Below are 14,530 nucleotides of genomic sequence, written 5' to 3' on the forward strand. Positions count from 1 at the left end.
AGTTCAGTGGAGACAGGTGTTAGAGGTGAGTGAAAGGGCAAGACAACTATTAGTTGTGACTATAGTTGTGCATGAGATTTGCACAATCAATGGATTGAGTATTGCCAATGAGGATTGCGTGGTTCAGCCAAGGTAAATACAAGTTTGGATCAGCCATTCTCATCTATTCTTATGCAAGATTGCGCAGTGGAGGCAGGCAAGCAGCGGAGGAGATTTGAACCTGTGATTGATTCAGATCTGAGCTAGTTTGTGTGTAGCAGGTGGAGATAGTGCTGAGTACTTGTGAGGAGTATTGTACTATGTATTGTTACATGTTCTCAATCAATATAATATATAGATAGTTGGGGGTTTTCAGCTGTATGCTTTCCCCGTGATTTACTGTGTTGATATGTGTGATTGATGCTTCAATGTGTGCATGCGATTGTTTCTGAATACTGCAAATTGATGATCAATAGTAGAGGAGGTTATGTATTATGCATGCCTTCCACAAATAGTGTATAATCAGGATAATCTCTTTGAATAAGTGTTATATTATTCAAAATTTCTACATGGTATCAGAGCAGAGTTGATCATCAGATCTATTATTCAGAAAGTGTTTACATTTTATTTCTTCAAGCAGAGTTTGTAATCGGTTCAGGTAGCCTCTGGATTCATCCTTTTTTTGGAAGGTGAGATATCTGGTGAATGCCCATACAGTCAATCTCTGTACGAGAAATACTTTGTTCTCACGAATTTTAGATCAAAGGCGGTTGAGTTTTGAGCTAGTGGAATTTGAGTTTGCAGCAGTGTTTTCTTGGTGTCAAAGTTGAAATGTCTTTCAACGGATTGCGATTGGAGTATGCTCTTGAGGGTAGCAGATGACAATGGGTTGAAGGATTTCATAGATGCTAAAGTCCCAAAACCTACTGATGCTGCTGAAGCTATGGCTTGGCAAAAGAAGACAGCAAAGTGTCGAAGGATTCTGTTGGAGGGCATGAAGGATCACATTGTATCCGGCCTGCATGGAAAGGCTTCTCCATACTTGATGTGGAAAGCATTGACAGATTTATTCCAAAGCAAGAGCGACCAGAGGAAGTTGGAGCTCAAGGATAAACTCAGAAACATTAAGTGTGAGAATGGAGACAGTATGCCCGAGTATCTCATGAAGTTCACCCAATGCCGGGATGAGTTGGGAAGTGTGGGGGTGACTGTCGATGATGAGGACTTGGTGAGCTTGGCTCTCCTTGCTCTTCCGAAGAGTTGGCATTCCTATCAGGACTCTGATAATGGTCGGGAGAAATTTGCCAGGATGGGAGAGACTTTGGTCAAATCTTGTGCAAGAGGAGATCAGGCAGAATACCAGGGATGGATCTTCATCAAAGGCATCTGATGAAGAAAATTGCGCTTTGGCTGCCAAAGCAAAGAAGGGGAAGGAGAAGGGTTCTCTTTCCGAATCCAGTTCTTCCAATGATGGGAAGAAGGTTGACAAATCGAAAGTGCGATGCTTTCATTGTCATGAGGTGGGCCATTATGCTGCAAATTGTCCACGGAGGAAATCCAAGAAGGGATCCGGGGAAGGATCTGAAGGTGAGGCACTTGCTTCACAGTTTGAGTTGGATTTCACACTCTTCGCATGCATGGTTTCATCCATGGTGGGAAGTGGTTGGTTTCTTGAAAGTGGAGCTTCTTTCCACATGACCGGTGACAAGAGTTTGTTCAGTACTTTGGAGGAGAAAGATCTCCAGATACACATAGCGATGGGTAATGATGAGAAGTATAGTGTCTCAGGTGTAGGCACGGTTATTTTTCAGAGGGAGCATGGAGCTCGCCTTACCTTGACTGATGTCAAGTATGTACGAGGACTGAAGAGAAACTTGGTGTCAATCGCGATGTTGGAAGACAGAGGCTATGATGTAGTCTTCAGTAAGGGAAAGGTTTTCCTTAGACACATCATCACTAGACAGGTGAAGCAGATTGGTTCACGGGTCAAGAACCTGTATGCTCTTGAGGTTCAAGATGCATGCAAAGTCTTGAGTAGCGAGGCAACTGATGGAGACTTGGTGGTTGAGAGGGAGCGTATATTACCTCTCAACATGCAGAGCCAGAAGAAGTCTCAGATGATTGTGGAGGAGCCACGATTGGTGTAGCAGCTTCAAGAGGTTGTGGAGGAGCCACAACAAGGGAGGCTGCGAGGAGATCGAGTAGAGACATCTACTCATGCAGAGACCCCCAGTAGGGGGAAACTTCGAGCCAGGTGGGCTGAGGGATCACATGCAGCCATACCTCCAAGTAGGAGGTGGGGCGATATAGAGTGATCGTCCCAAGGAGGAGGGGCAGGATCCTTGAGGTACCCAACCTCTTGGATGAGACCTTGCTACGGGAGCCCCGATGTGGAGTAGCAAGAACTGACTGATTGGGTATAGACAGATGCGGATGGAGCAGCAGAGAGAGCGAAAGTGTAGGGAATCCCAGGACAGCGCATAGCTAGCAAGCTGTAGCAATGCGAGAGACACAAGTGTTTTGCACAGTGCTAGGTGGCACAGAGAAGTGTGCAATGGTGCGAGATGCATGGAGATGTTGCAGTAGCGTAGATGTCAGAGAGGGAGCACTTGTCAGTAGCAGGTAGAGCTTCATCATAAGAGTATGTTCCTAGCCCAATAGAGTGGTCAATTGGGAGTGTTTTTGTTCCAAATGTTGTTGGAGCAAGTGGACCGTGCAAATATGTTGCAAGCAGAACATTCCAGAGTTGCAGGATAGGGGTTGCAAATAATCCATATCTTGTTCAGAGGGAGTGTTGAAAATGCAACAAGATGATGGAGCTTAGTGAAAAGGAGTCGCCTTCACTAAGTGGGCCCGCAGGCTATTTTTTTGGCGCAAAGTCTATTTTTAGACTATGTTTATTTTTAGACATATGGATCATGGTCTATGAGTTGCAGGATGCTATTTGTGGATGATTGGTCATGTTGGTAAAAATATATGGACTTCTATTTTTAGACATATGGGCAGAGTCTATTTTTAGACTGCCAGGCTAAAAATAGAACTGTCGAATATTATTAGCTCTTAATAATATTTGGGCTATAAACATTATCTTACCCTCTTGGAGCACTTCAGTTCGAGCTACATATGTGGCACATGCAGTTGCCAGAAGGAAATACGCTTTTCTTATGGGTCAGTTGAGCTATTGCATGATGGACTTCAGTTAGAACTCAAGTGGTTGAGTTTGGTGGAGTTGATTGAGGAGTTGATGGAGTTGTGTTCAGTTTGACTTAGTTGAACTAGTTGTATTTAGTCTAACTGCAGTATACACTAGTGATTAGTGATGTGAATTAATTATTAATTAATTCACTAATTATTAACTCATAAATCAACTAACGAATACATTAGTTAACTCAGTGCATGGAAAGTTCAGTGGAGACAGGTGTTAGAAGTGAGTGAAAGGGCAAGATAGTCGTCAGTTGTGACTATAGTTGTGAATGAGATTTGCACAATCAATGGATTGAGTATTGCCAATGAGGATTGCATGGTTCAGCCAAGGTAAATACGAGTTTGGGTCAGCCATTCTCATCTATTCTCATGCAGGATTGTGCAGTGGAGGCAGGTAAGCAGCGGAGGAGATTTGAACCTGTGACTGATTCAGATCTGAGCTAGTTTGTGTGTAGCAGGTGGAGATAGTACTGAGTACCTGTGAGGAGTATTGTACTATGTATTATTACATGTTCTCAATCAATATAATATACAGATAGTTGGGGGTTTTCAACGGTATGCTTTCCCCGTGATATACTGTGTTGATATGTGTGAATGATGCTTCAATGTGCGCATGTGATTGTTTCTGAATACTGCAAATTGATGATCAATAGTAGAGGAGGTCATGTATTATGCATGCATTCCACAAATAGTGTATAATCAGGATAATATGTGAATAAGTGTTATATTATTCAAAATTTCTACAGTGGCCATAGACATGGCATTTCCGGCACTTGAAGGGCAGCTGCTCATAGTCCAGTTTGTGCACATGCGTCCAGCTTCCGACATTGATTTTGATGGCCTCTGGCAGCCCCACCTCCAGATCTACTTCTACACAGATTCTGGCGCAGTCGTATTGGTCCTTATTGTTTGCTCGGTCTATGAATTTCCCAAGGGCATTTCCAATGTGCATCAAGGAGTCCCAATTCCAGCAATGAACTGGGAGATTTGGGAGCCTAACCCACATCGGGATTGCTTTGGGCACGTCCACTGCTAGATCAAAGTCCGGAGTCCATTTATTTAGATACAAACCCTGAGGGCCCATGAAGTAGGGGCCGTTTTGGAAGATCAGATCTTTGTCATCCTTTGAAGTGAATTCGAAGAGGAAGAATCCTCTCCCCAGAAAATAAGAGGTAACACTTTCTTTGATCAACAACGCCTAGTTTCTGTTGACCCAGCTCTTAGTGGTTTTGGGGGATGGCCATAGCCCAGTGAACTGGCCAATCAGAGTTCGCTCGGCCAAAGACAATGCAACCTAGATCGGGGTTTCTGGGGAAAGGGAGATCTCAGGTATATCATCCAATTTTTTGACGAATTCCGCAGCTTCTGAGTTCTTCTTCTTTGGAAGCCCTACCAAGAGTCGATTGAAGTTGCATATAGAGTTTAAATTTTAATGATGATCTAACGAAATTCTAGTTGATACCCAAGACTTCAAAGACACCATTTATAGGAGAACAACTAATTTCAAGTTCTTTTTTATGAATCTTCTCCTCCATATGGATTGACCATCATTGAGGAATGCCATGAGAAAGTTATGCATATTGGTTTGGAGTAAATGGAATATTTTTCCTAGATTCACAACCAATTTTGCATAGTTATTTTGTGTATACATATGATTTTATTGACCATTTTGTGCATAACACTTATCATTATTTCATTTCATCTATTAGTAATTAGGTGTTAGTGTAAAAAGTGATACATGGGACCTTGGATTATGAATGTACATCAAAGATAAACACATTGAAGGGAATTATTCTTAAAATATATTTAAGTGGTGATATCTCTCACAATGATGTAATAGGGGAGTGAAACATTCATTGATGTTAATAGTAGTATAAGTATAGTGTGAAATTAAGGTAATGTAGATTGGGTCCACTATATTAGTTATTGCTAAATAAATCTTACTAGGTAATAATGATGCAATAAATGTAACTAAACCTACCCATTAATGTCAAAGTAAATATTGGTTAGGGTTTGTTAGATAAATATAGATAATGATAAAGTATCTTTAATAAAATCTCAAGGCTTTTAATTATATCGAAGCTTTAACTATTTGCAAATTTTTCCGTTGAAAATGTAAGTAAACATGAGTTTATCATTCCATAAATAAAGTTTTCTATGGCATTACACTACCTTAACAGTACCTTAAGGGTTTAATGAACTAAATAGACATTTTTGTCTCTTCTATAATTATGTTTATGATCGTTTTACGTAGAAAGGAACAAAATATGAGTACTATGTTATTCACCCGTGAACTTAAAAATCAATCTACCATAAATGGATTTTGGTACGATGCCACACTAACTTAAGGGTTTTGGATTTAAAGAAGTAAAACAACTTTTTTATCTCTTCTAAATTTATATGTTTTTACTAATTTATACGTTAAAGAAACTAATTTATACGTTAAAGAACATAAAATGAATACAAACATATCAACAAGGTTTAGTTTAGGCGATTGGGAATATTAATTGTTATCCTCCCTGTAACGTGGAAAAAAACAATGAACACAAACATAAATATCTTAATCATTCTTGAGCTTGAAAATTCATTTAGGAAAATGACATATATATATATATAGTATTTTAGAATAGATAAATTACATTAAATGTAACGACATTGTAAAATCATCTTATAGTAAGTGTAATGTTCTTAATATAAATACATTTTAAATTAATTTATTACATGAAATTCAACAATAATACATTGCAAAATGATTTGGTTAATTGATTTTAATAATTATATTATACAAAATAATATGACACGTTGATTTTAATATGACTTGCGTATTAATTGTACAATTAATATACTATGCACCAATTTGATTAAATGATTTTATAAATGTAAAACAATCTAACATCTCCAGACTATTCTTTTCATATAGGTTTCTTATGTCAATTCCTATGTTTTAGAAATAAGAATTGAAGCATTTAATTTAACGTAATGTGGTTTATTTGTTTAATTTAAGGTAATGTGGTTTGTTTGTTTAAATTTGAGTACACATTTAGAAGGATTATGCATATAATATTTAGAACAAAGATAATACAAAGAATCAAACAAATTATAAAGGAATTGTTTATGTTTCACATTACATAATATCGTATTCAGAAAAAATCAAGTTAGCGCAATAAGAATATTTGATGAATTTTTTTAAGTTAAATTATAATTCCATAAAACATATTACATTAGTAAATTAGATACCTCAAAGGTCATTTTTTATAATCCTAGTTTTAAAAACCAGGGTGATTAATCGGCTTTCCTTTTTACCCTTTCTTCTAGAAACATCAATCCATCTTACATAGCCATCCGTCATTAAAAAGGTTAATGTTGCTTCTTCATTTTTTTGAGAAAGTTCCATAACATTCGAAATGGATGAATGAGATAGATATTTCTCACTATTAGAATGATTAGACTCATGGTTCCTTTTTTGTTCGCAAATCGCAGGCACAATTATGGTTGAATATCACTCATTTTCCTTCTATAAGAGACTTACCTTTGCTTAAGGTTGTGTCGATGCAACTGGGGGCTGCCAAGTATCTTGAGAGGCTAAATTGTTGGGGGATGTCATCTGGTCTTAGGGATTGTTCTTCTATTGATCTACTGAAATCTTGAGCTCTGATGTGGCCTTCAAATCTCTTCAACGACGGTAGCTTCTCTTCGGGTCCTGGTTGTAGAAATCCCCTTTAGAAGAGGGACACACATTCTGAAGGTGCCTAGGCTATTGACGAATTCTATACCTAAAGGCAATATTTTCGTAATCCAAAGGCTGGATATATTCCTTTCCCTTCCACTTTAGGATGATTTTGTCTAGTAAGCCTTCACCGAGATCCGTTTCCACACATATGTGGAAAAAACTAACAAAACCGTTTGATAACCTGTCACTATCAACTTTGATGAAGTTGCATATAGAGTTTCCAATATCCAATAGGATAAGAGGCAAGTTAAGGAGCCTAACCCAAACAAGAACTGACAAATATTTCATGGTAAGAAGATTAAACTCCAAAAACCATGGATGAATAAAAAAGAAACCCATCCCCAAAACCAAGACCTTCGGTCGAAAACCTTATCCCTATCTTCTAGATCTTTGAAAAAACCATGAATCGCATATCCTATGATTAGTTGCTTAAGAAAGATTCTATTAACTTTAATCAAATTAATTATCTATATATATTTAGATTTCGTATGCTCATTAAATTATATGATAAGTCAAAGAGGTGAAATATTCTTTTAGATTATTCTTATTATACCTACTAAAACAGATAAATATAAACATGTTCCATTGAAATTTAACATAAACATGTTCCATTAAAATTATGTTAAAGATTAATAATACATAGATTAGACCTTAAATAAAAATGTTAATGATATAAATTAAAAAGATTAGACATTACATATATTAAAACACATAAATATAAACTTGTTTCATTGAAGTTATGTTAAAAATTAATAATACATAGATTAGACATCAAATGAAATGCTAATGGTATAAATTTAAAAGATTAGACATTAAATGAAAATGCTAATGGCATAATGAATATGAAGTAAGGAGTTCTTACCATTAGTAGAATGACATGAATTTTCAATTTATTTGTATAATTGATTAAAAATTGGAAAGGTGTGGTGATGAGAAAAGTTGAAGAACCCATATAAAGATCCAAAAATATACCATGTAATATATATATATTTTGTTGAGTATAATTAACTATTTTCATTATATTATTCATTATTATTTATTACGTTATGGATTTATAGTATATATTATATTAATTAAATTATATTTTTGTTATAATTATTTCATCACATTTTTTTTAATTTTAAAATTATCAAATAGTAAGAAAGATTAAATTATTTTAAGTGCAAACTTTTTCTATTGCATATAAAAGTTTTTTTTATGAAATAGATATTTAAATTTTTTAATTTAATTCTAATAATAAAATTTATTTTAATATTACGGATAAAAATTAGAATAAAAAAATAATTCAAAACATTATGATTTATTGAAGCCAAAAACCCATTTACAGCAGCACAGTATAATGTGTAAGATATCCATCGCCCACCACAATTAAAATTTTAAAAATATTTAACAAAATTAAAATTTTACTGATGTAAACCAAAATTAAAATGAATCTAAATGGAAATCGAAAAGATTACTCGAGGTGGAATGTAAAATTAGTCACACCACACAGAGAAATGACAATTAAAAGTCATTACCAGAGCTCATATTCCAGTACTAACAACTCTTCGCAAATATAAGACACGGAAAAAGCTTTTATTTTATACATTCGTTTTTACATTAGGTATTTCCAACCAGAACCAACACCCATGCTGCAAACGCAGAATTAAGAAATATACATGAAGGGGCTGTCAGAACCATCACCCCATCTCCCGCGCTCTCTTAGATATTGCAGATATCGAAATTTCATATCCCCACTCACCCCAATTGCTTTCCCACCCGATTCGTTACTTGGAACCTGGTGGATCGACCCCACAGCAGAGGTGACTGTGCCAGTGAAAACATCACGTTCACATAAGCATTCTTCACCGCTTTCAGTATTTTGTTGGGGAAAAGAAGCCCTACTTTCGAAACCCTATTTCGTGGACGTCTCCTTCTGCTATTTTCCGTGTAGCCATTCTCTTCCTCCTTGCCGAGCTCCTGGTAACGGTAATCTGCTGTGCCCTTGATCCGTCCATAAGCGTGCGGAATAGTCCCCGAGCAGTTTGCCATGCTCATTTGTTCACCCATTTCTCCTCTCCTCCGATGCACAACCTTGCACGCAGCTCCTGGAAATTTTCGTTGAATCCGTCAAATCAAAATGTTCAGAAAGCGAAGCGAATCAATTCAAAAATCCCACCATGTCTACTGAGCGCGTCATATCTATCCACTCACCAATAGGTGTTTCTGTTTCTGATTCCAAGGTTGATTGTAACTGATGTTTAAAAAACACTGCGTCAACCTTGACTTTATTGCCAGAGATTATCTTGAACGGTTCGAGATTCTTAACTTTATTGCCAAGGGTAATTCAAGATTATTACCTTCTATTACCTTTATTGCCGAATCTGATCTTGATTAATTCAAGATTATTACGTTCCAGCATCCCTGATACATGAAGTGGACGGGTTCGCAATCAAATCCGCGTAAATTGTAATTAACTTAAAATTATTGAGCATAGAGAGCCAATGCCCACTCCAGCTCAATAGCCATCAACTGCCCACATTAATGAATGAAATTAATGGTAACATAATTTAAATCATTTTCTTGGAGAGATATTTTGGTAAGACATATTTAGAAGTGTATAGATTCATTTCTCTATAATGTACATGCTTAATTAAATACCATGGTAGGCATATACTGCCGCATCTATTAGTAACTCAATAGAGTTGTAAATATTGATTATCAAAATTTTGTTATTTAATATATATATATATATATATATATATAAAATGTAATGATATTATGATTATTTTAAAATCATAAATATATTATATATTTAATAAACAATATTAATTTCTTTTAATTTATTAATCATAAATTTTTGAATTAAAAAATATTATATAATAATTTATTAATAATAAAGGATTTACTGTATAAAAATAATTTTTTTGTCTTTTTCCATTAATCAATTTTAAATAAACAATGCTTTAATATAATCATGATATGATAAATTTTAAATGAACATTATTTTAATATAATCATAATATTTGGTCTATAATTATTCAAATACTAAATATATTTGTCTAAGAAGCATTAACTGTATGGATTTTTTGTATGAGTTGATGATCTTCATATAACAAGAACTTTAACAAAACATTACATTGTTAGATCTAAGACTTTTGTGATCCATAATGTAGAGAACAATGTTTTGGATTAATCATATTGTAAGCACTGGGTCCATATTTCGAACCAACTAATGTGGTTCATACTCACGACAAAGTGAGAAACCAATGGATTTGAGCGAATAAATAGTAAGGGCACATCATTGTTCAGGGTAAGCCATTAACTGTTGGTGAAATAAAAATTATTTACTAACTAGTCTATATTTTCTGGGTAAAATAATTCAACCTTTGAAATAAATTGTACATATCAATTTCTTTTAAAAAATCGATTACAAAATTTGTAAAAATCATGTAACTGAATTAAAAAGTTAGAAATTGATACATAATGAAGAAAATATATAAGATACATATTGTTTGGGTGATTTAAAATAAGCTTAAAAGGAATTGTATACGAATAGTGGTCATTTATACTAAAACAACCAATTTCAAGTTCTTTTTAATGAATCTTCTTTGAAATAGATTGTACATATCAATGTCTTTTACATAATCGATTACAAAATTTGTAAAACTAATGTAACTGAATTAAAAAGTTAGGAAATTGATACATAATGAAGAAAATGTATAAGATACATATGGTTTGTGTGATTTAAAATAAGCTTAAAAGGTGTGATTTAAAATAAGCTTAAAAGGTATTGTATATGAATAGTGGTCATTTATACTAAAACAACAAATTTCAAGTTCTTTGTGATGAATCTTATTTTGGGTATCGATTGAACATAGTTGAGGAATGTGATGAGAAGGTTATGGATATTGGTTTGGAGTAAATGAAATGTTTTTTTTAGATTTATAATCAATTTTAGATAGTTATTTTGTGTATAAATATGATTTTAGTAAGTCTTTTGTGCACCAAAGTCATCATTATTTTTTTCTATGTATTAGTAATTAGGTGTTAGTGTAAGAAATGATACTTGATACCTAGGATTAGGAATGTACATTAAAAATAAATACATTGAAGGAAATTTTTCTTAAAAGATATTTAAGTGGTGGGATTGGATTAGGTTCACTATATTAGTTATTGCCAAATAAATCTTATTAGGTAATTATGTTGTAATAAATGTAACTGAACTCACTTATTAATTTAGAGATAAATATTGCTTGGATTTTGTTAGATAAATATACATAAGGATGAAGTCTGCTCAATGAAATCTAGAGACTTTTGATTAAATTAGAGCTTTAACTATTTGTAGGGTTTTCCCTTCAAGATGCAAGTGAACATGACTTTATCATTTCATTAATGCACTTTTATAGACATTACCCTACCTTAAAGGTTTAATGGTCTAAAAGTAAATTTTCGTCTCTTCTAGAATTATATGTTTATGGTCATTTTATGTGGCAAAGAACATAATATGAGTACAAAAATAAGTATGTATAAAAACTAATCTACTATAAAACCTACCATAAAGGGATTTTTGTACCGTGTCACACTAACTTCAAGGTTTTGGATTTAAAAAAGTAAAACAACTTTTTTATATCTTTTTTGCTAATTTTATATGTTAAAGAACATAATATGATAACAAACATATCAAATGGATTTATTTTAGGTGGTTGAAAGCAGTAATTGTTATCCTCTCTATGAAGGTTCAATTATCACATTGAGTTCATAGTGATTATATTATTGTAATAGATTTCAGCCTATCTTTTACCATCCTTATGCTATAAGGATTTTAATATTTTTTTAAGATACTATTATTAAAATGAAATAAATTAATTAAAAACATAAATATCTTAATCATTAATCATTCTTAACTTGAAAATCCATCTAAAAAATGATATATCTATTATACATATTGTAAAATAAATTAATTACATGAAATTGTAAAATAATATAATAATAGATATAATATTATTAATATCTGTAAATTAACCTAATACATCAAATTCAACAATAATATATTACAAAATAATTTGATTCATTCATTCCGACTATTATATGATACAAAATAAAATGATGCATGGATTTTAAGAACCATACAATGTGGCTAGTGTATTAGTAGATATAATGTTGTTAATATCAATGCATTGTAAATTAACTTAGTGCATCAAATTCAACCATGATACATTACAATATGATTTGATTCATTCATTCCAACTATTATAGGATACAAAATAAAATGATGCATTGATTTTAATAACAATACAATGTGGCTGGTGTGTTAACTGTAGAATTAATATACTATATAGCAATTTGATTAGTCGATTTTATAAATGTTAAATAATTCCACATTTCTATATTTTATTTTCATGTATGTTTCTTCCGTAAACTGCTCTGTTCTGGAAATAAGAAGGGAAACATCTAATTTAAGGTAATGTGGTTCGTTACTTTAATTTTGAGTGCACATTTAGAAGGATTATGCACAACAAAGTTAATACAAAGAATCAAACAAATTATAAAGGAATTGCTTAGGTCATTTGCTGATGGCGTACCGAGCCACTGTAACAAGAATATCTCACGATTAGAATCAAACAAATTATAAAGGAATTTCTTATGTCATTTGATGTACCGAGCCACTGTAAGAAGAATATCCCGTGATTAGTTGTTTGCGAGACTCTCCACTAAATTTAATAAAAATGATTATTTATATTCTTTTTCATTCTAAGAAAATTTGATTTCTCACTCCAATATAAGAATATAAGAGGCAGGTCATGCGATGGTCAAATGGGTGAGGTATTCCTTTAAACTATTCTTGTTATACCCATTAAAAGAGAGAAATATTAACATTATGCTGGAATTAATAATACGTAAGTTTGAAAGATTAGACATTAGTGCAAAATGATTAATGGTATAATAAATATGAAGAGAGGAGTTGAATTAAAAGAAGGATCTTCAATTACATCATATATGTATATAATTGAGTAAGAAAAGAAATGGAAAAATTTAGTTAGGAGAAAAGTTAAAAAGTATATATTAAAATCAAATACTATGTATAACATATATGTTGTTAATTATATTGGGTTATCTTCCGCATATTATTCATTAAACATTTTTAGTATATTAATAGAATATATGTTGAATACTTTTATGAATCTATAATATAGATTATATTTATTTAATACTTTAATGAATTTATAATATAGACTATATTGCAGATATAACTTTTAAATAATTTAAATTCATCTCAATTTGAAATTTATCCAATAATGAAAAGATTAAATTCATTTAAATGTAAACGTTTTTTATTGCATATAAAATTCATTTTAGGAAGAAGCTATTATGATTAATTGTTTTAACAGTATTCATAAAAAGTGGAAGAAATAAAAACAAATCAAAAATTTTATATCTATATAAATTAATGCACTGACTAATCCATACTTATATTTTTAAAGTGAAATTGAAATCATTTACATACCTGAAGAATTTTATTTTATAAATATGATATTAGGATGAATCTACATTGGAATCCAAATCAAAATTTAAGATTACTTGACGCGGAATGTAAAATCACTCCTCACACACACAAATAACAAGTAAAAGACAATACCATCGAAACATATTCCATTACTAACAGCTCTTCGCAAATATAAGAGACGGAAAAAGCTTTTACATTACATATTTGCTTTTCCATTAGATATCTTCAACAGGAACCAACACCTTAGTGAAAACGCAGAATTAAGAAATATACATGGAGGGGCTGTCAGCGCCATCATCCCATCTCCCGCGCTCTCTCAGATATTGCAGATACCGAAATTTCAGATCCCCACTCACCCCAACTGCTTTCCCACCGGATTCCTTATTTTGAACCTGGTGGTTCCACCCCACAGCAGAGCTGACGTTCCTCTTCTCCGCCACGGAAAACATCACGTTCACATACGCATTCTTCACCGCTTTCAGTATTTTGTTGGGGAAAAGCAGCCGTACTTTAGAAACCCTATTTCGTTGTCGTCTCCTTCTGCTATTTTCCGTGTAGCCATTCTCTTCCTCATGGCCGAGCTCCTGGTAACGGTAATCTGCTCTGCCCTTGATCCGTCCATAAGCCTGCGGAATAACGCCCGAGCAGTTTGCCATGCTCATTTGCTCACCCATTTCTCCTCTCCTCCTGCGCTTCCAAACAAACCGATGCACAACCTTAAGAAATGAGGCAGCTCCTTGAAATTTTCCTCGAATCCGTCAAATCAAAATGCTCAGACAACGAAGTGGATATGCATCGCATCAATTCAAACATCCCATCATTCCTACTGGGCACGTTAATTGTTGTTCCTGATTTCAGTGTTGATTGTAACGGACGTTTAAAAAAGAATGCGTCAACCTTGACTTTATTGCCAGAGATCAACTTGAACTGTTCAAGATTCTTAATTTTATTGCAAAAGATATCTTCAACCATTCAAGATAATTGCTTTTCTTTATCGTCACCGCCAAAAATAATAATGAATCATTTCGAGATTATTACGTTGCAGCCTCCTCGATGGAAGACGTTGATGGTTTCACAATCAAATCCGCGTTAAGTTGTATTAAATTATTGAGCCTGCTTAGCCTAAGCAC

At 33.4% G+C, this 14,530-nt stretch overlaps 1 protein-coding gene and 1 pseudogene across 1 annotated transcript; both read right to left on the bottom strand.

The window, feature by feature from the left end:
- Positions 1–8,558: 8,558 nt before the first annotated feature.
- LOC149248160 (uncharacterized) lies at positions 8,559–9,013 on the bottom strand (annotated as a pseudogene).
- Positions 9,014–13,627: 4,614 nt separating this feature from the next.
- Positions 13,628–14,187, bottom strand: LOC149248161 (uncharacterized). The gene has a single exon (XM_089456012.1). The coding sequence runs from the start codon at positions 14,072–14,074 to the stop codon at positions 13,661–13,663; it is 414 nt and encodes a 137-aa protein (XP_089312138.1). The 5' UTR covers positions 14,075–14,187; the 3' UTR covers positions 13,628–13,660.
- Between the last annotated feature and the right edge of the window lie 343 nt (positions 14,188–14,530).

This window comes from Pinus tabuliformis, chromosome 7 (genome assembly GCF_031772625.1).
Source record: "Pinus tabuliformis cultivar Carrire ecotype Pingquan chromosome 7, CPIR1, whole genome shotgun sequence".
Taxonomy (NCBI): Eukaryota; Viridiplantae; Streptophyta; class Pinopsida; order Pinales; family Pinaceae; genus Pinus; species Pinus tabuliformis.

What these genes read in the sequence shown, in the direction of transcription:
- LOC149248161 (XM_089456012.1), bottom strand. Translation starts at nt 14,074, where the DNA reads ATGGGTGAGCAAATGAGCATGGCAAACTGCTCGGGCGTTATTCCGCAG.